Source organism: Nothoprocta perdicaria, unplaced genomic scaffold (genome assembly GCF_003342845.1).
Source record: "Nothoprocta perdicaria isolate Ctin4 unplaced genomic scaffold, notPer1 scaffold_317, whole genome shotgun sequence".
Classification (NCBI taxonomy): Eukaryota; Metazoa; Chordata; class Aves; order Tinamiformes; family Tinamidae; genus Nothoprocta; species Nothoprocta perdicaria.
The window spans coordinates 34,294-56,533 of record NW_020455552.1 but is presented as its reverse complement, the minus strand read 5'-3'; the positions used below and the strand labels follow the sequence as shown (position 1 = coordinate 56,533).

The 22,240-nt window shown below is 37.7% G+C and overlaps 1 protein-coding gene across 1 annotated transcript in view; it reads left to right on the top strand.

The window, feature by feature from the left end:
- MED13L (mediator complex subunit 13 like) overlaps positions 1-22,240 on the top strand; it is a 175,415-nt gene that overhangs the window by 126,725 nt on the left and 26,450 nt on the right. Inside the window, exons 8-17 of the mRNA XM_026042874.1 lie at positions 2,157-2,319; positions 3,126-3,230; positions 6,705-7,433; positions 8,867-9,089; positions 10,089-10,194; positions 10,599-10,723; positions 12,108-12,207; positions 15,172-15,392; positions 18,505-18,710; positions 20,845-21,791. Of these exons, the coding sequence (XP_025898659.1) occupies positions 2,157-2,319; positions 3,126-3,230; positions 6,705-7,433; positions 8,867-9,089; positions 10,089-10,194; positions 10,599-10,723; positions 12,108-12,207; positions 15,172-15,392; positions 18,505-18,710; positions 20,845-21,791 (2,925 nt within the window). The remainder of the gene's footprint in view (positions 1-2,156; positions 2,320-3,125; positions 3,231-6,704; positions 7,434-8,866; positions 9,090-10,088; positions 10,195-10,598; positions 10,724-12,107; positions 12,208-15,171; positions 15,393-18,504; positions 18,711-20,844; positions 21,792-22,240) is intronic.

Here is a 22,240-nt window from a genome sequence, read left to right as displayed (position 1 = left end):
TGTTGATTTGTGTCTGCTAAATTTTGCAGAGCAGTAGAGGTCTCAAAGACTTGAAATTCCTCCCACTTTCTGTGAGAGGAAGTATGCGGACAGGGGGTAAGGAATGCTCTTAGTGCGCTCCCTGAGGCATAAAGGGGCTGCAAAACTTGCTTAACTTTTATTAGATGCTTCTGCCATTTCCAGAGGCTCAATCTTGAAGCAAAGAAAGAAAACAAGACACCACTGCTTTGTTGCTATAGAAGTACTTTTTTGGATTCACTTGTCCATTAATAATTTCAGATATATAGGCACCTTAATGCTATATGTGAAGACCATCAGAAATATTCATCTTGCAAAAAAAGACAATAAAACATGGAGTTTCTCTGTTTTTAATGCATAATATGCCATTAAAGATGTAGAACATAAGATATAAATTTGCTTTGAATAATGTTTTCCAAGGCAGATGACAGTTAAAATAAACAAGACTGTTGTCAATCTTGTGCTGCAACGTCTTTGTATATTTTCATGTGAGAAACTGCTATTCTTAAATGTTTCAGATTCTTGTTAAACTTGTGCACTCACACAAGGGGATTCTGTTTTAGAATCTTTAAAATGTTCATATTGCTCAATCTGTCAACCACATTTCCTCCTTGAAAAGCAGGATTGAATTGCTAATTCTGAAGCTTTCTTCCAGTTGAACTTAATCAAAATACATTTCATTACAAATTATCATGCTCAAAAACAGTGGCATTTGTGAGCAGTGGCATTTGAAAGCCAATGAAATAAGTTTTTAGAGCAGCAGGCTTTGGTAGAAGTAGCAGCCTGTGGCTCTATTTTTTTAGTCTATCTTTTTGACTGTCACTTTGCTAATAAGACTCTCTAAGAAAAGAGAAGCTCTAACTAGAAGGAACTTGCAAGTGAAGGCAAAAAGCACATACAGAGTTAAAGGCCTGTCTACAGGTTGCATTTTGAAAGCCACCTGACGGAAACCAGGAGAGTTATTATGATAGAAGCAGTGATGTAGGGCAATTAATCCTTCCGATGCTTCATCCTTAGGGCTTATTAAGTCGTGTCAAGCAGAAGGACAAAGTGTTCTGTACAATAACTTGACATTGCTAAAATGTGTCATACCCTTCCTTGCTTTTCCATCCAGTGTATAGAGTATGAGGATATTAAAGTCACCAGGCCGATGAGCCTAACACTCCCTCTACTGTTCTAGCTCATGTTCTCAAAGATGCCTCTTCTAGAATTCAGTTAATCCAACCAGAAGCACACTGCAGGGGAGGAAAAGAAACATCTGCTTATACAATAGCTAGGAAAGTTTCTGCATCACAAGCAGAAAGATTTGAAGTGCAGAATGCAAATCATATTTTTAAGACTATTAACATGTTTGAGTAATATCTTCATTTGTTATCTCTTTGATAACYACGCAATGTTACTGAGAGAACATCACATACTATGTTAATACAGCATGTATTAGCAGTTAACTATTTAACAACATCTGCGATAGTATGCATTTAAACTGTAAGAGTCTACTGATTAAATTTTGATTCTGATATTTCARTTCAAGCATAGAAAGGAAGCAAGAGTTGAAATTTTTCTTTTTAATATAAACAAAGTGTTGTACTAATCCACTTGTTTTTTTAGTGAAGTTTTACCTTATAGTACTAAGAACTGGTTTGCTTTTTGAAATAATGTATAAAAATTATCTCAAATTTCGTAATAGACTTCTCAATTTTAGAAGCATTTATAGTGTAATGACTGTATAGATTTTTAAACCACGAAAGACTCTGTAAATTCAAAATACAAAAAAGCTGTAAAAACAAACAAAAAATCTCCGTCCATGAAATGTTTCTCAATGGTACAATTCAAGGCAGTAGAGGACTTACTAAACTACCTCCAATTAAGAGGCAGAGGATGGTATCTCACATGAGGTGCTCTCTTAAACAATTGGATTCCAAATGTACCAATTCATAATTTTCAACTTCCTCGTCCCATCTTCCTAGTCCCCGCAAGGCAAATGTTCCTTTTAAATGCTTTTAAATGTAGTTTCATTCTCTCATATGATGCATTAAGCATTTTTGTGTGAAAACAAACAACTCTGAAGTTGAATGGAAGAACTATTAAATGTGAGTACTAACACCAGTGCTAACATAAACATTTAATTTGTATTTCAGGGGAAAGTGGAGGCTCTCAAAGTACTGTTAGCCATTCAGCTGTACAGGAGGGGACTGTCAGTGTACACAGTCCAAAGAAATCAGGCAAGATTCCTCCAAAATTCCACAATCATATGGTCCACCGTGTCTGGAAGGAGTGCATTCTCAACAGGTCCCAGTCCAAGTAAGAGAGCAGTTCTGATGTTTTTGTTTAGTCATAATGGATGCAGATAACCTGGATGTTTTTGCTTTAGATAACCTTCTTGATGGAATTCTTTTGCCAGTGATGAAAGTTAATGATGCAGAACAGTACTATCAAATAAAATTTGTTACTGTACTCAGTATTGCCATTGTATTTGCAGCTGTGTATCTTAATTGTGACTGGTTTTGAGGTTCCATATTTATAGTTTGTGCCTTCAGCTAGGTGTTTTCTGATTTATCAGTTGCAGAGTTTTTAGTTCCARCTGTAGTTAGAAGACTGAGTGGTGGATGGCTAAGGAACGAGTAGTATGCATTTGATATCTAGAACTCTAAGTGTACTTTTGGGACAAGTCTACTCGCCAAGGATATGATGAAACTGTTAGAATCAGTACATAGTACTTGGTACTGAACTGATACATAGTACTATACAAAGTATATTCTTAGCATGAGCTGCACATGTGGCCTGAAGTCTTTTATTTTTCCATTATTTCCATGCAGTTTCCTCATTGGACATCATCAACCTCTCCAGATTCATTTTAAATTTTTTGCCCCTTGCTTCCTTTGCTCAGACTCTTGAAAAGATAACTAGTAAAAAAAACCTCCATATAAATCAAAGTGTAAGTTTTAAGACTGAGTAGAGACAACTACTGTTAAATAAGGAATTCTGTTTCAGAAGTGAAGTAGGTGAAAGTTTTTTTGTTTTGTTTTGAGGCTAACATGTATTTATGCATATGTATTTGTAAAATTTAATTTTATAACGTGACAACTAGTAAATTTTTTTTTGTTCAGGAGGAGTCAAGTTGCAACTGCAAATCTGGAGGAGGAAATTCCTAACAACACCATTTCTTGGGATTTTGTAGATCCAGTCCAAAGAGTCAGTTGTTCTTGTTCCAGGTGAGCTTTGAGGAGAGTAAACATTTATGGGTTTTTTGGAAAAGTTCTTTTTAATTCAGGCAGAGATATGCTTTTAAAAGTGAGATATATTTTAGTTGAGAGAAGAGTAAACTGCTGTCAGAGTTAAAATTGCGGTCATCAGTCATATTCAGGTGATTAATATGAATCTACTCTTGTCTCAAACATTTCTCATTGTATTCAAGTCATCCTTCGGGTTCTTCAGAGGTGTGAGCTTTGTCTGTCACCTTTACCTTTGCCTACTCCAAATGCTGGAGAAGTAATCCTCATGATGAAGRGGGCAGAAGCTCACGCCACAAGTTATGTGCAGTTGGCTCAGGGTTACTGGCAGTTTGCTGTGTTTCAGAGCTCCTTATCTAGAGAAAGTGCTGGTCTCCCTATTTGGAGAAGAAGAGTTATGGAAAAATATCCATAAGAATAATTAACTCGATGTACCGCTGGTCAGTTTGCCACGCCTCAGGAGACACCAGAAACACCCAGCACAATAGAATTTGCAGCATGGTCTACTGCTGTCAAAAAAAAAAAAAAAACCGGCAGCTCACATGCGCAAACATTTTAAGAGTTTATTAAATCATGTGTCATGTTGATAAATGCTTAAATAAAATTATAGAACTACTCATGCAGGAACAGCAAGCATCAGTGTCAATTCTGCCAGGCACACTTAAAATTATCAGAGAGATATTGCAGGACCAGAACAGTGGTGTTTCTCCTGAAATCTTTAATCCTGAAGGTCACTATCTAACTAGAAGACTGGTAAAGATGTTTCTTATGACATAAAGAAGTTGTTTCTTAAGTGTTCACAGATCTAAGTATCTGTTCTATGGTCACACAGATACTGATCCTGTCAGGATTACCACYTGGAATCCTACTTTTTTTTCCACAATTGCGAGAAGGATCTTTGCTAGAATAACAGCCAACATGCTGGTTGGTGACGCGGCAGAGCTGGTTCTCTGCTTGTGGGCTGGTTGAGGCATGTCTATGGGTTTTTTGTTTTAGCAATTATACAAATTCCAAAATAATAATGTTAGTAATAAAAAGAATGCATTGTCTAGCCAAGTCCTTGAGTGTGCTGCCTGCCAGCATGGTCTCTGTGGAGCTTTCTCCATTTTGAATAAATCTGGCTGTACAGAGAAATTCATGAATACAGTGTGCTCATGATCACTCAAAGGCTGTTGATTAGAAATTCCCATTGTCCAGAATGGAGTGAAGCAAGGTTGTACCCTTGTACCTTTTGTGTGCAACTTCTTTTATAAAATAGATTGTTCTCTGTGCATTTAGAAGAAGAGAGAAAGGAAYGGGAAGGAATATGTGTCATATAGAGGGCAGGATGTTCAGCCTAGACAAACTCTGTGCTGTGGCAGAAACAGGAGTGTCTTAGAGCCTCCCCTTTGCCCTGATGACTTATTGCTTGCACGTATGTTCAGAAATGAGAAACAGATAAATGTTTTGTCACGATGCCATGCATTTTCTGCAGAAAACTGAAGTCCAGCCTCTCCTGGGAAGCGTGGAAACCAGTAGTGAACAATGGAAACCTCAGTCTGTAAAATTTAGAGTTCAGTTGCATTTGTAGTTTGCAGCAGATCTCAGCACCTCCACAGATAACTAAATCGTACTGGAGTTAGTAAAATCCAGCACAGCAACAGGGAACCAAAATAATTTTTTTTAAAATGAAGGAATTGCCTGACTTCAAAGAATGATACGCGTGTGCTGTGCAGCTTTCTGTATAGCTGCAAAGGCTGGACAGCTAGCTAAAGGCTAACTGAACTAGTTGTTTAGTTATGCCGTGCTCGTTGTGTAAATGTCAAGAGATGACATTGTATGTCAAGATATGACATGTGTATGTGTATGATCGTAATGTGAATTCCTGAAGAATTGTACTCTACATCAAATTGAATCTTCTATAGACCCAGTTTTGCATGCTGAACAACAGACTGTCTAAATTAATTTTCTGAGATCCGTTAGAATAAAGTGAATGATGGAGAATTAAATCAATGAAATGTTTAAGAACATGCTTAAGGCAAATCTTCAGTTATTAGGGCATCAGCTCGGCATTATGTGCGATTGCAGCTAAAGACCATCTGCTGTGGCAGAGAAATTGCAGCATGCCCTGGTAACAGCAAAACCTGCAAATCAAACCAAGAAAATACTACACTGTGTAGATGATGAAAGGAAAAAGATGTAGTAATAATTACATTAAGTTGTAGATGCTACATTTGACAGCCACTGGGTAATGCAAAACTTGTGGGTTTTTTTCCATAACTCAATCAGAAAAGCAGAGTCGGTTTTCTACAGTCACATGAACTTGGGGTGTCTTGTCTTGTGTTTGTGATAAGCATAACAACAAATGTTCTGTTCTAGTTATTTTGATTTATAAAAGAAATAAGATGGAGTGATTTATATTCCGTTATGATAGTGATGTGCTATTTTTAAATGCTATTTAACTTTAAACAGTTATAAATCCTATAGACAATATATCTTTCAACTTATTTTATACCTACCTTCCACAAGAAAAAAAGACAAATAAAAATACAGACTGGAACTACATGTAGCATGGTCAAATAAGCAACCAATAAGGTGTACAGAGCAACACTGAGATAAATGTCTTTACTGTAACATCCACAGGGGGCCATCTGCTATACAATAAAATTGCTGTTTATCGCTACCTGAAATACAGAAATTCAACCTTGTGCTTCTGATTTTAAAAGATAGTGGGTATAAACTTTTTTTTTTTWWAAAAAAGGACATCTTAAAATCTGAAGCTTATAAAGATAATGTTTTGCTGCCTTGGGTGTTTTGAAGTATTTAAAATATTTGTTCATGCTGTATTCATCAGTTCATAGCTACTTTTTTTTTTTGACTACATTTCTAAATTTACTACTTATTTTTACTTATTTCTACTACTTATTTACTACTTATTTCTACTTATTTCTAAAGAAATAAGTATTTCTAAATACTTATTTTTCCTCAACTGGTCTGGAGGAAGCTGCCATGGAGGCAGCCTGCTGTGCGTCACATCTGTGAACATAACGAATCTCCAATCCCTGTCTGCTGGAACAGATGTTCAAGACTGTACAAAAGTAGTAGGGTAGTTCCACAGTCATCGTTCTGTTTGAAAGGCACTCTTTCATTAGGATAATGAAAACATTAGTAGCCTGATTATTTTTTTCTTTATATTATCTTCCAGCTGAGCATTTCTGTGCTTTTTATAGAAGTTAAATCTTTCTTCCATAGAATTCTATTATCTGGAGTCTGTCCTCCTCCACTTCATAGGCTGAAGAAACCCCAGTCAAGCGGGGCCTTTTGTCGATGACGTGACCACTGGAAGCATCCAGAATAGACACAAGATTTCCTGATGCTGCTCCTCCTTGTTTTTGTTGTTGTTGTTTTGTTTTTCTTTATTAGATCAGATAGCCCTTATAAAGTTACTTTTTTTTTTTTTTCTGATTCCACTTTCAGGCATAAGGTTTTCAAACAGCGTTGTGCTGCTGGCTCCAGCCGTCCCCCAACGATAACTCAGCCAGGATTCAATGTGGGAACATCATCATCGTCATCATTGCCACCTCCTGCCTCTTCAAAGCACAAAGCAACAGAAAGACAGGAAAAAGGAGATAAACTGCAAAAAAGGCCTTTGATGCCGTTTCACCATCGGCCCTCTGTGACTGAAGAGCTATGCGTGGAGCAAGACGCATCAGGACAGAAATTGGGATTAGCAGGAATGGAGCCCTCTTTGGAAGTCTCTAACTCCAGAAAATATGAGAAGCCGCTATCTATACCTGCTAGAAATCCAAGCAAGCAAATTAGTATGAATCCTATGGATTCACCCCACTCCCCTACTTCCCCTCTGCCTCCCACACTTAGCCCCCAGCCCAGAGGTCAGGAAGCAGAGAATGTGGACCCACCATCAGTCCCCGTGAACCCAGCACTCTACGGCAGTGGGCTGGAGCTTCAGCCCTTGCCCAGCTTAGATGACAGGACAATTCTTGTTGGACAGAGGCTTCCTCTGATGGCAGAGGTCAGCGAGACAGCGTTATACAGTGGGATAAATCACAGCAGCGACTCACTAGATATGTGGAGGACCTAYAGTGTCCCACCAAGTGACGATCCAGAGTTCAGGCCGCCAGATCTTCCTTGTGAGAGATATGATGCCAAGATGGAAGTAAACTCGGACAGCACAGCGCTGAAGAGGTGGGAAAGGAAGTTGTTCATGGTTGAGCCATGGTTTTAATAAATTCTAGTTTCGACTGCACTGTTTTCTGTTGTAACCGGGTAGTTCCCCGCAGTCTCAAAACCTTAAGGATGATGTGGGTGTAGATAGTAGAGTTTAGCTGAGACAGTTTCGTGTAAGAGTGATAATTGATAGGAAAATAACTAATGGAAAGAGATATTTAATAGCCATTTCTGAACATATATTTTTACTACCAAATGATGCAATAAGTAAAAGGCTTTGTTTTAGCATCAAGGATACTCTATGTTGCTGTTAATGTTAAATACTTAAAAACAAATTTAAAATCATAATATTCTTSATCTTTTTAATATTTGGCTTTTTGTTGGACATTATCAGAGATGATAGATCCATTCTTGTAATTTCTGTGAAAATAATTAGAGCAAGTGGAGTGCTTTTATGAAGCTTACTTCTGAGTATTTTAAAAAATAAGRTCTGTGTTCAGTTTTGCAACCCTACAGTTGCATCAGTGTTTGGTTTTAACAAGGCAGAGGACAGACAGAGCTGGTTTGGGCTCTGACAGGGCCTTCAAGGCCGTTTATCCTATTGCATCGTTTGGAAGTTGCACCTCACCACGCTTTTCGTAAGTAACAACTGATACACTGTGTTATGAAATACACTTTGTTAGGCTTTTCAAGCTTCAGGCCTGTACAGACTGAAGTTAATAGTAAGGTTACTATCCATTTCAAAGATCCCATCCTGGACTCACAATGCTGACACCATTACAAGGAAGTGGTACAAAAAACCTTCCCTGCCTTCCTCCCCCTCCCCCAAATTATTCTCTTTTAGAAATCTTACSATAGGAAAAAAAAAAWAACACTCATTTTCTTTCTCAGTGAAGGATATGAACTACTTGTGCAGCTTTAATGTTATTCAGGAGGATGTATCTTTTTAACCTCTAAAATGTGGAAACTAATTAATGTTATGCAGGCTTAAAAATAAAAATTRTCTTTGCATTCAGACTGCACATTGAAAAACATAATTAAAGGATAATTAATGAAAACATTTAAGGTAAAATCAATTGAGGAAGAATTTTTGAGGTATGCCAAAATTAATTTTGGTAATTGTTTTATAAGTTTGAGAGGTTGAAAAGGTTATGTGCAGAATAACCTTGAGAATATTGTGATTTATGTTATGTGAGAAGAATTGTGTGGTAAGAACATGGTTTTTTTTTGTTGTTGTCCCAAAATGGAAGTTGTCAATGTAGWGAGGTGTTTAATATTAAATGAAGGGAAATGTATGCATCATTTCTGTTATATGAAGGAGAATGGTGTGGAATATGGACCGCGTGTGTAACGGCTACAGATGTTCAGATTTTTTGGTGTTTTTTTGCTGCAAAAGGCATTTTTGTTTTGCTTCATGATGATGACATTGTCTGCTTATTTTTCACTTTCAGGCTTTTAGCACAACCTAATAAACGATTTAAAATCTTGGAGGACAACAAACCAGTGCAGATGCTGAACTATCTTGATCCCTTGCCTCTAACACATCAGCCTGGGGAAGGCTTAGGAGATGCTAGTGACCCTTACACTTTTGAAGATGGTGACATAAAGTACAGCTTCACTGGCAATAAAAAATGCAAACTTGGGGCTGAGAAAGATATTTTGAAAAAGAACAAGGTAACCTGTAAATCCAAAGTCTTTAATCTTCTTATTGTGGTTATTTTACTTTACCAAGAGCACAGCTCTTGTGAATGCACAAATCTACTCCATAGATTAAACTCAGAGGGATATGTATTTCTTTGTTGCACAGGAAAAACAAATTGCTCCAGTTCAGCGGTACCGTATCTTGAAACGGTAGTTGCTGGTTTATATATCTTCCTTCTAACCAGAAGCAGATTCCAGATATATGCTTAGAAATAAACTATTTCAAGCCTCATGTTCACTTGCAGAGAGGAAAGAGGAAAGAACTTGCTGGGTTTTTTTGTTTGTTTGTTTTTGKTTTTTTTTTTTCCCCCAATTCTTTCTCCTGTTTTCTCCAGCCTGAGATATCACCTCCCCACAAAGCTCATATCTCTCCAGTCCAAATTCATCTTTCTTCCCTTGGGCAAAACCTGTTTAGCCTTCTACTGAGTGGATTTGTGATAGGGACAGAATATTAATTTGAATATTTCCTTAGAGCTCTTCTTCTTCATGGGGAGTATAGAATGATTTGATCCTTACTCCTGGGCCCTTGGCTGCTGCAGCCATATCATGTTTCCCCCTCTCTATCTTACCCATTGTAATGCTACTTATTGTATGTAGACAATATATATTGTATGTATTATTTGGCTTTTCTTCCTCATTTGTTCCTATAGATAGCTACCACACTTAAAATTCTAGGAGGTGTGTTTTCTAGAGAGAATGAGCATGCTAATTGTCTCTGCTGATTATCTAACTTAATTGATGTTTATAGAATACTCGGTAAGTGATGTGCAGTATTACTTCATATTTTTTCCTGACATGTGGCTAAATCGAAAATAACAGTCCTTCTCTGTGCTTTAAATGATCTGAGCTTCTCAAAAGGGTTGAATCAAGAGCCCTGCATGTGACTTGGTGTAAGGAAAGCTATTAATACGATACGTTATTCTTACATAGCTTAAATTAACATTATGAAATATTCTTGGATTCTGTGCATAGTCAGAAGACGGAATTGGAACCAAGGACATCCCCACAGCAGGTCATTCTGCGCCAGTGCCTGATGGGAAAGATGCCATGTCTATTTTCAGTTCTGCTCCTAAGACAGGTGAGTTCAAGTCTTCTATTTGCTCTGCAAAATTAAAATACTCAAAAGTCTCAGGCTAAACATTTTACTATGACATGGGATATAGCGACAACTGTCTGAGTTGGAGAAAAATATTAAAAAGAAAAATATTTATGTTATTATAAAAGACAAGCAGAAAAAAAAAATAGAGTGGTATGTGGGTTTATTCTTTCCTGATTGGCTTGTGSTGTTTGACTAAAACTTCAGCACACGTTTCCACTACGGCAAGGATGTTTCCAGAATACATCTTAGAGAAGGGGCCTCACTGATTCTTACTTCTTCCCTGTTTAGAGTCATGAGTATAACTAAGGCCACAAGTATTTTTCCTGTGTTTACTCCCATTTCTGCTCCATTTTTTCCTTTTCTTTTTTTCTCTATTTTCATAGATACCCGGCAAGACAATGCTGCAGGCCGAGTAGGCTCTGGTAGCCTCACACAGGTGACAGATCTGGCTCCATCACTTCATGATTTAGATAATATCTTTGATAATTCAGATGAAGATGAGCTTGGTGTAAGTCTTTGTGGGACTGAATGTGCTGTAGATTTAAACCCTGACAAAGAAGAAGAAAGATGTTGTAATCCTAGTGGTCGGCAGTCATCCCTAATAGATAGAAGAGAGCACTGCCAGGTAGGCAGGCTCGCACGTGTACCTAGCACTAAGTGAGGGCAAGATATCCTTAARACACTGTTCAAGGAGCAACCATCTGTATAAAACCCAGGAAGGTTAGGGGGTACCCTAGATATCTTTCATTGACTGAGGGATATGTATTTTTGCACTGTCTGAGAAGCTGCCCAAAGAAAAATACATTTAACTTACTGTATTTCAGTCATTCCCTGAAGTAACACTCTGAAGTAATTCTGTTTCTTTTTGTTCCTGTAACTACTTTATTTCTCTGCAAAGAGAAATAGTTCATTATAAAATACAGTAGAATCATAGAATCCTTCAGGTTGGAGGGGAGCTTTAGAGATCATCTAGTCCAACCCTGCTGCGCACGCAGGGTCACCTAGAGCACATGGCACAGGMTTCTACTACGATTTACATCAAAGCTGCAGATGAGAATAATTACTGTCTTTGACTTAATCTAATCTAACCATAATGATATAAAAGCTCCTAAACTGACTGATGCAGACTGATGGTTTGAAGGTCTAATGTCAGCTTCTTGGCAAAACTTATTTTTCTACCTCTCATCCAGGGCTTATTAACTATGTTTAATGGCTCCTCAGGTCTTTTATTTGCACTGTGGTTTTACATACACCGCACCTAAGATATTGCAYCTGATATGCAAGTCTACTAGAGGATCATTCTGTCAAAACAAAGACATTTACCTTTTTGTGTGCAGTCACTGCTGGCTTGGATAGACCTCATGTTCCTCCTGTCTTAGAACAGGCAGTGTGTTGAGCTGGGCCCTGTGATAGTCGATTTGTGGTATCCCGTGCACTAACCACACAGTGTTACCCTTGCTGCTGTTTTCTTACCACTTCATAGTGCCCCAATATGGAAGCAGGGAGTGTCGTCATGTTGCTTTCAAGCTCTGGGTTAATTTTGACATTTTCAGGATGATTTCAGTATGATTTTGACAGATTCACTATAATGTGTGTATATGCACATATATATTTATGCATGCATGTGTTTTCACCTGTATGAATGTGCAAATATTTCAGCGACTTTTTGTTTTGATTTTAGTGTTAAAAAAGATAAAAAGAATCCAAACTCTTGGTTGGGAGAGGGGAAGAATGTGTTATTCCAATGGAAAAGTACATTTTTTCTCTTTTTTTCTTTGTGAAATCTCTTTCAGACAGCTTTCAAAAATTTCAATAGCTTTAGAATTCTCTGGGGTTTTCTTTGTTTGTTTGTTGTTTTTTTGTTTTAATATGCTACATGATTGGTCTTTTAGGCTGTATCACCAGCTCTTCGGTCATCAAAAACACCTGCAGTGGGATCTGAGGAACGCCCTGCAGGGAAGGATGGTAGAACAGCAGTTCCTTATCCACCAAGTAAGTATCAGCAACTCACCGCTTTGGTCACAGTTAAAATTACCTCCTAGCTACTATACTAACAGTTTTGCAAGAAATTTGTAATGTCCCTTTTTTAGGATTAGGAGCTAGCATGCTTATTTTCTTTTGTTTCTTTTGCCTATATTAAACAAGGATAACTTGGTTTTACTTGAAACAGTGAATGGTAATATAGAACTTTTAATGTGCCTTCTGAGGTTCGTGATGCTGCTGTTCTCGTGTTATTGCTTCTGATGGAAGCATGGAAGGGAGTTGTTACAGGTCTTCCAGAAGCTATCCCTGTAATATCTGTTCGTATTTAATCTCAGACATTCACTTATACCATTACCATACCCATTTAAGCATAAATCATTCTTCGTTATACAGCTATTCAGATTTTAAAGCTGTGATTTACCACTTGGGCTTTATGGTGCAACCTAGCTTAGAAAGAAGCTGCTTTTAACATAGGGCAATTTCTGACTAAAACCACCTTCAGGGTTTAATCTAGGTTTGCAAGCATATGAGTAGAATAGAAGTATTAGCTTCTCATTGAAGAAAAATTTTAACCCCTTATGGAGGGGATATTTATGGCAGAAGTAATGCTGATGCAGGTCATTACATATATAGTACAGTGAAGGTATTGAGTAACATCTCTGTATAAGGTCTGTGCCAACAACTTCTTGGAATGGTAACTTTTATGGTGAGAAAGACATACWTCCTTTAGCATTATGTACATAAAGCACATTTCTTTTGAGCATATGTGTGTGTGTTCATGTATGTGTGAGGAGGGAGGTCAGAATTTTTCATATGATACTAACCAGATTATGAATTAGACATTATGTGGTGTGAAAGCAGGATGTTTGATCCTGTGACTACTATAAACAGAAATCAAATTTCTCTGCAAATCATTCTTTAATGCCTTCTCATTAACTTCAGCTGGTAATGAGAACAAATTGAGGGCAAAAAGCATGGTGTCAAAGAAATGAATCAGAATTTTATGGATCCATAAAGGTTGTGCTGATTTAGTCAAGTGTGCAAGTCTGAAGTATATTGAGATTAGATTTTGACAGGTTTAGCTGATCCATCTTTAAAATATGCGAGCCTTTCATGAGATGCAGATGAATAATGATGGTTAGTCAGCTGCTGTAGGGTTGGGCATTTGGGTAATTAAACCTTTTTATGAATCTGCACCGCAGAATTTTGCTAACTAGAGTTAGCAAAGGTGAGAAAACGATGTACTGCAGAGCTATATGAAATAAGTTAAATGAGAGATGCTCCTTTTCGATTGTTTGTTTTGTAGGTGTCTCCCTTTGACACCATTCTTGAGGCATAAGAGTATCTTCAGGGAACTGAAATGCCTCATACATCATAGCAGAGTCCTAATGACTATGCTACATTTGAGCCCTCCTTCTGTTTCAGAGGCAGTACTCATCCAGGTGGCAAGCAGGAGTAGATTGTCTTTTATTTTAGCATCTGGTGTAAAGTAGATTTTTGGCCTTTTTTTTTTTTTTTTTTCATTCTGCTGAACCTGAGTATCAGTACGGGGCTAAGTTCTTTTAAAATTTTCACTCTGCTTCAGGAGGATCTTTTCTATTTGAGTTGTTCCACTCCATATAAAGAGCTAAATAGGAAACCAGCTGTCTCATCTCTGTGCACAAGAGAATCAATTCTAGATTATTGCACAGTTAAGGCAGAACAAGGAAAGAAATTGAAACTGCAGCATCCTATACTATGTATATGAATATATTCAGTACTATGTAAATGTACTCATATGCCATATGTAATTTTAATTCCATCATTTATTTCTGTCTTTCAAAACTAGTTATAGAAACTAACAACATTCTTCAACAATGAGTTTTGATTTCTRCAACTCAGTGTTTTCCTGTCAGATAGTCTTTTCTATATATTGTGCATTAGTCATAATCTTTAGGCTGCAAAAGTTACTAAATAATGCTATGTTTTTGTGCCTTACCRGCTAGGGCTGGGTGTGTGTAAAGGAATGGCAGTGAGCATTTAGTCTGTCAGAATTACTGCTTCAGATGAGATACCTATGGGAGTTCACCCCGCTCTAATTTAAGCATTTTAACAATGAATTCTCCAGAGAGATCACTAAGTCAGGAGGATATCCGTCCTAATTCACGTAAAGACAAGATAATATACCACCTGAATTTTAAGCAAAATAAAGAGAAAGTAACTGGGAAGGAAATGCAAGATTTTATTCTGACTTCTGTTTGATTGTATATGCTACATAGTACTTGATTAAGCTTTTCTGGTTTTCTTCTTTTTAAAAAGAAAAGATATGATTACTTTATATTGATTTTACTGAGAGATATTTTAGGGATTTTCCTGGCTTAGTGTCTAGTAGTGCAAAATTCTTATTTTGAAACTTTCTCTGAGGCTTGTTTGTCATTTTTGGATGCTTGACAGTCTAATATACAACCAAAAATGCCTGTGTTTGTGTTAGCAACCGTGGTCTTTTTCTGGGGTTTTGTCACTGTGGACCAAACACTGCACTGTGGTGACTGCAGGTCGGTGGAAAAACACAGCTAACTGCCCAAAATTCAGAAAGCCTCCATTTTAGGATTCAGTGGCATTCCAGAAAAGGAGAGTAACTGTTCTGAATCACCTTAGTAACAGTTGCTGGGGTGAACTTTGTTAATGTCAATTAATCTTTTTTATTATGATAGCATTTGTTAAAAATGTTGTGTTTGCATCTGTGTATGTTGCATTGCTTTGTTGCTACTGAACAATGAGTTTGCAAAGCATCCCTAGGAATTGTTGGAATTTATCCTTAAGTCTTAGTCCAAGTTTGTACTAGTGTCAGAACCGTGGCAAATCTGTAGAATCTTTTCTAGATGTTAATGGCTGGAAAAAGGGCTAGTGCCAAGCTGATCTCCTCTGTTTTATTGGTTTTACTTGAGAATTTATATTTTAAGGATTAACAGTGGCTTGTTCTATCATATTTAGCTGTGGCAGATCTCCAAAGGATGTTCCCAACACCACCATCTTTAGAACAACACCCTGCATTCTCCCCTGTAATGAATTATAAAGACGGAATAAGCTCGGAGACTGTAACTGCCCTAGGAATGATGGAAAGTCCTATGGTCAACATGGTTCCAACGCAGCTTGCTGAGTTTAAAATGGAGGTGGAAGATGGATTAGGTAGCCCTAAACCTGAAGAAATTAAGGTAATATGCCAAAGATGTTACTATCTTGTAACCCTGTCTGTGTATGCTTTGTATGCTTTTTTGTAGACATGTAACTTGTAGGGTGCTGAGCAGATTACTTTAACAAATGTGAATTGGATCCCTATAAAGTATGTATCAATCTTTAGCTGGAAAAACAAAATCCTTCTTTATAAAACAGTTTTTAAATTGTTCCCCTAGTTTTAACTACAGTTATTTCTGTTCTCTCACATGATAGGTATAGCTCTGTAATGTTTCTGGGTTTCTCAGGACCCAAACAATATTGTACATGAAGTGAGTCTATTGCTTGGCAGAAATAACGTATGTATATGAAAAGCATCGTGCTTGTGACTATGTAGTGCTTTAATGCTTTCTTCAGATAATTTTTCTGTAGCACATTTTATGTATAGCCACTCCTTGTTGCCAGTTTCTGGGGACAGAACTAGTGATAAAATCATGCATGTAGAAAGGCTGCCTTTTTCTCTCTGAAATGTTGCCTTTTTTGGTTAGGGTTGAAAATCACTGAGAAAGCCTAGGGGTTGAAAATTTGCTCTGTTTCTTCTTCAGCTGATGTTACTTCACAAGTTGTAAGGCCAGATGGGACCATTCTTATCTGACTTTCTGTATAACACAGGTCAGGTAATGTCACATAGTTACTCCTATATTGGGCCCTATAGTGTTTCTGAATAAAGAAATATTTAAAAATGGGGTCTCTGCTATGGGGTACTAGTACTCACCTCCCCTGCTTACATATCAAGATGTATCCATTTTTTCATAGCATCACATAAAAGGATTTAACATAAGCACCTAGTCTGCATTGATATGTATTTCATTGTTCCATCGTTAGCACACGTTAACAGGTAGGTTAAATCATTCTGCCTGACTGTGTGTATTCTGCATTACTTACTTTTTGGCCAATTTCTGTCACTTTTGTCAGACGTTATCTTTATCATATTTCCATGAGTATAACTTGAGGATTATTTTTTTAAAAATGAACTTTTCCTTGTGGTTCAGCAGTGCAAGCTGGGTGTATGCAGGTAATTAAAAGGGAGATCTACATGAGAACTCTGTCTTCGTGGTAGTCCCCAACACCACGTTTTGTACTCTAATTCCTCTCCTTCAAGCCCACTTAGTCCAAAATCCCCCACAGCCTGTTTATTTCTGTATTTCTAGCCATTTATTTTCCCAAGACCTGTTACGCTCCCGTTCATGTTGTTCTCCTGTAAAGGCTGGAATTAGCCAAGGGCTGATTTCTAAGCATCTGTACAGCTGAGTGAACCRTATATACAAAGAAACAGTATTTACAATACAGCACTTGCAGCTGCATGGGCAAGAAGTGGCTATATATTGATCCAAGAACACTGATATGCAGTCTAATGTGGGTATAAAATACTTAGCTTTGAATTAGTAAATTTTCCTGTATGGCAGCAATGATATAACTTAGACAGAAGGTAAAACACAGGCAAACAACACACTGGTGTTCCCCCTGTGAGCATTCAAATATAGCCCAGGGAGAAAATAGRGCAGATTGTTGCATTCAAGCATTTCATGTTCATGTAATGAGGAAGTGTAAAGCAGGAGCTGCCAGCTCGCAAGGCCGCAAAGGGGTGTGGGACTGGAAGAGTGAGCTGCTAGTGAGCTCTGCCAAAGAGTTCGCTGAGAAGGGAGAGCCTCATTGCTGAAGGTAGGGTCAGAGACACCAGAGTAGCCCTCCTGAAGACAGTTAAACACCTGGTAAGCTAGACATGGATAAAGTCTGCTCTGTTGCAAGATCTCTTCTTTATTATATCATGTTATATTGAAGGCACAATGAGAAAAAGCATCTTCTTAGAGGCTTTTCTGCTGTACAGTTACCCATTCACTTTGTACCTTCTTTCTTTCTTCTCGCAATTCTGCTGCCATTACAGAAGTTTGAAATGTTCTTAATGAGGTGTGTTGTGTGTAAATATGGAAGAATACTTCTTCCCCTTGTCACGGATCTTACTACTTACTTTTTCCTTCTATTTGACTAGCAATATCCTAGTAAATAGGATAATTTGGGGCTGGAAAGAAAGTATGCCTTGTGACTTGAGCTTGAGAGTTTTTAAGGGGGACAGGTTTTAGTGCATCATTGCCAGTGAAAATATTTTCATCTCCCTAACACCCATTTTTACGAGTATTAAAATATATTTTTAATTGTGCCTGATAACATTTCCAACAGCATAATTTACTCTGCTTTTGAGTGTGTTGCACTTTCTCATATGCACTGATGGGAAACAAGCACCTAAACCCATTGCTAATCATTCTGAGAACATGTGAGTGCATTTCTTGGGCTTGAGTACCCAGCAGCTGAGGTAGCAATCCACACATCCCTCATCTCAATGCTTTAACAAGATAGAAGGGGAAACGTGTCAAGATCTAGCGAGATGTTAAATACTGAAATTTGAACCTGCTCCTACTGTTTCAATAAATATTGTTGCTTTGTAGTAGTGACTCAAAAGGATTAGCTCTTTTGTAATGAAAGAAACTTTGACTAGCTTTAGAAATAGAAGTTTTTTGTCGTGGTTCTCTGCGAATAAACATTTGACAGTCACTTGAAGTCCGGTCTGGGTAGCCTTAAATGTGTTTTTTCAAACACTGCTAGGGATAAGGATCCACTTTTACTAATGGGATTCTATTAATTCCCAAAGGGAGTGTTATTCAGAGAGGCTGACTTAAGGCACCTGAGTATTTTTTGGAGAGCGATTCGGCCTTTCTGTGATCAGTATAGAAGTCTTTCAAAGATAAACTTTTTAGGTGCCTAAATTAGGTGCTTAAAGTTAGATAAGCTGAATATTTCATAGTGTGCCATTTAATTTTCAAGCATTTCATATCTTAAATGAATCTAATATAATTGTGAAATGTTCTCATATTAGTGAAAGTTGTATAGTACCTCAGTGTGATAAGAAGTGTCAGCTGCATTTTGTGAAGGAACTGGTCCTGAATGTTTTGTGGGATGAATAGACAGAATTATGAAAAAATAAATGCAGTTATGTATGGTTCAAAAGAGTGAATTTTTTTTAATAAGAAATAATTGTTTAAATATAAAGATCAACCTTACCGTGTTGTTGTAAACAATATCACTTGGATGTTACAGGATTTTTCGTATGTGCACAAAGTTCCATCATTTCAACCTTTTGTGGGCTCCTCCATATTTGCTCCCCTGAAGATACTGCCAAGTCAATGTCTTCTACCTCTGAAGATACCAGATGCCTGCATTTTCAGGCCTTCTTGGGCAGTTCCTCCTAAAATTGAACAACTTCCTTTGCCACCTGCAGCCACTTTCATCAGAGATGGCTACAAGTAAGTACTGTGCTGCAGGATGCCTGTACTAAACTGCAGGAAAAATATTTAATCAGAATATTTTTTGCATATATTAAAAGCATATTTCACTAAGTACTAACACCATCAAGTAGCCTGCAAATGTTTTGTAAACCTTTTAAGAGTGTTGTTATCTCAAATAAAAAAGTTTCTGATGGTAGGGATATTCGCATTAACATTTTTTTTTGAAACTGCTCTTGTCACCATGTAGTTTCACAACACTCTTGGTACTTCTCACAGATCATAGTAAAAACAGAACTTGAATTAATTGCACTTTCTGATACAGGAAAATACTGCAGTTCAACATTAAATATATGCTGTTTAAACGTATGCCATTTTCCTCTTTCTAAATATTAAAATTAGATATTAGGGCTTTTCAGTTTGTAGCAGGAGTGTGACCTGTATGCAGATGTTCCTGTTAAACTTGAAAACTTTATTCTTTACTCAGTTTTCAGGAATTAGCAGTGTTTCTGGGAAAAACAAACAAACAAAAACACTGCTGGGAATCTTGATACCCTATTGATACCTATATTGATGGCCATAATTTGTACCGTTAAATTTATAAGACCTCTTAAAAGGCATAGACAGCATAAATGTCTCCTGCTGCCCTGCAGTCCCTCCTGGAGGAAGGAAGTACCTCCTGGAGGAAATAGTCTATGTTTTAAAATCAATCTTTAAATCTTTTAAATCAGCCCCTTTACAGATCCAAAGGATAATTCAGTGCTCTCAAAAGAATTGCAAAAAAGAAATTGTGAACCCTTGATAGTGCCAAGGGAGTGGTGTTTTTTTCCTTTTTTTAAAATACTGCTAAATGATCCACCAGGCCCAAGCTTCTTATTCATTTCAGGTATTTGTTGGAAAAAAAACCATCTTTTACTCTCAATATAATCCAATTAGAGTGAAGATTATTACTGCAGGCTTCTGACAGAGTGGTGATTGCCAATCAAAGGTTTCTAGGTCACCTTTTCTTATTAGTCTGAGGCACACAGTATACTTCAGATTTGGAACTCCTTCAGACCTTAGCTCATTTTTTTCCTCTTACCCTGGGTTGGATACACATCAATTCAAGATAACTAAATGATTCTAAGGAATAAGGTCTCTTTTCACATTGCTAATGGCATCTGCGCCTTAAAATAATGCTCCTTTAAATAACACAAAATAGAGAGTAAGGGTAAATAGACATGAAAAATTCTGCTTTTTCCACTCCTTAGTCAGGAGACTAATTATATTCTTAAATATTAGCATCAGGAAATAAAATGTATGAAGTGTTTAACAAACACATTTCAAGAGAAGTGTTATATTAGCAGCTTGGAAAGCGGAAGGTTAAATATTCTTTTGAAAAAGCTTGTATTATCTGTTTCTTGGAATAATGAGTCAATCTAGAGAGAATATAGATCTCATGGGAAAGTATGAACATTCTGGTCACTTAAATTTGGCAGAAAATTACAAATGTTAAGTATAAAAAATGCTAGTGATGAGAAGATCGAAAAATATGATTCTCAGCTTTACTAGCTAAAGAGTTTTGAATTCAACTTGTGATTTTTTTTTTTTTTTGTCCTGTGGACTGCATAGTGCTAAATGAGTATTTGCTTTTGAGTACCTGAAAGGCTACTGGCAGTTGCATGCTACCATATTTAAACTCAATATTTCTAAAATGAGGTAGCATTTTTATGCCTTTATGAAATATTCCCTTACTTTACACTATTTTCCTCTTTAGATTATGTCAGTTGCTTTTTAAAATTTTTTTTTAACTCAAACCTTTTGTATAAATTTCCTTTAAAAATATATATATCTTGGTAAGAYCGTGTTGTCATTCTTCTAATGGGCATCTCAGTAATCTGGTCATTTTCAATTTTTGAAAAGAGTTAAGTGTTTAATGTTCTTTTTTTATTACACTGATAAGAAAGAGTTGTGTTTACTATGAGAATTGATTTTTTAGGTGAAAGAGACATATGTAAAAGCCCAGGAGCAAAATGCCTGCAGACGTTTTTCCCTTACTGTGTTTCATAGTGACCCCTATCATTCATCTCCCTGTGTTTTAAAATCCGTCTCTTAGGAAGCAGATTCAGCTAGTTTACTTGGTACCATTTGCTTCTTTATGGTGCGTTTCTTGTAGCAACGTGCCTAGTGTTGGGAGTTTGGCCGACCAGGACTATCTTCAGATGAGCACTCCTCAGATGAGCACCCCCGTTACGCTGAGCAGCGCCGCGCCGGCCAGCAACAGCGGAGCTGGAGTTCTGCCATCACCAGCAACTCCCCGCTTCTCCGTCCCTACCCCCCGCACTCCCAGGACCCCAAGGACTCCTAGAGGTGGGGGTACTGCAAGTGGCCAAGGATCTGTAAAATATGACAGCACAGATCAAGGATCACCTGCTTCTACCCCTTCTACAACACGACCGCTTAATTCTGTGGAGCCGGCCACTGTTCAGCCCATCCCAGAGGCTCACAGCCTCTACGTCACCTTGATTCTCTCAGACTCTGTGTTGAACATCTTCAAAGATCGTAACTTTGACAGCTGTTGCATATGCGCCTGTAATATGAATATTAAAGGTGCAGATGTTGGMTTATACATCCCAGATTCATCTAATGAGGATCAGTACCGTTGCACCTGTGGATTTAGTGCTATTATGAACCGCAAATTGGGTTACAACTCCGGGCTCTTCATTGAGGATGAGTTGGATATTTTTGGCAAGACCTCAGATATTGGCCAAGCTGCAGAAAGACGCCTGATGATGTGTCAAAGCAACCTGCTTTCTCAGATGGGAGAGGGAGCGAGAAGGACACAGGAACCTCCAATGAGCCTCCTCCTGCTCCTCCAGAATCAGCACACACAGCCTTTCACTTCTCTGAGCTGCTTGGATTATATGGCCTCCAAGAACCGTCAGCCACTGCCCTGTATGAACTGGAGTTACGACAGACTGCAGGCAGACAGTAACGACTCCTGGATAGAGTGCTTCAATGCCCTGGAGCAAGGCAGGCAGTATGTGGAYAACCCCACTGGCGGAAAAGTGGATGAAGCCCTAGTAAGAAGTGCCACTGTACATTCCTGGCCTCACAGCAATGGTACGGGTTGYAGTAGACTTTTTTTTAGAAATTTGATTGAAACTTCCAACCATAAGTTACTTAATCTTTGTGTGGGAAATGAAACACATAAAATATTCTAGAGATAAAGTAGATTTTTGAGAGCTTTAAAAAAAATTACAGGTAAAGGAATAATAGTCAGATTGTCCTTAGTTGTGTAGACCTTGTAGTCTGGCTTGTGCCAGAATTTGTGGTAATTCCAAAGTCCAAAGCAAATAAGCAAAATAACTTCAAGTATTTGGGGGGAGGGGAGAAGGGGCTGTGACCCCTTTGACCCTTTTTTTCTAGGAGAAGGGTGTAATCACTCATCACAAAAGCAGCAGGCTGATGAGTGCTGAGGGTGCTCAGGCTTATGAGCCGTGTCGAACAATGGTTTCAATAAAAGTTATGCGGGAAGGACTGTAATAGCTTTAGTTCAGTAATGTTTTTGT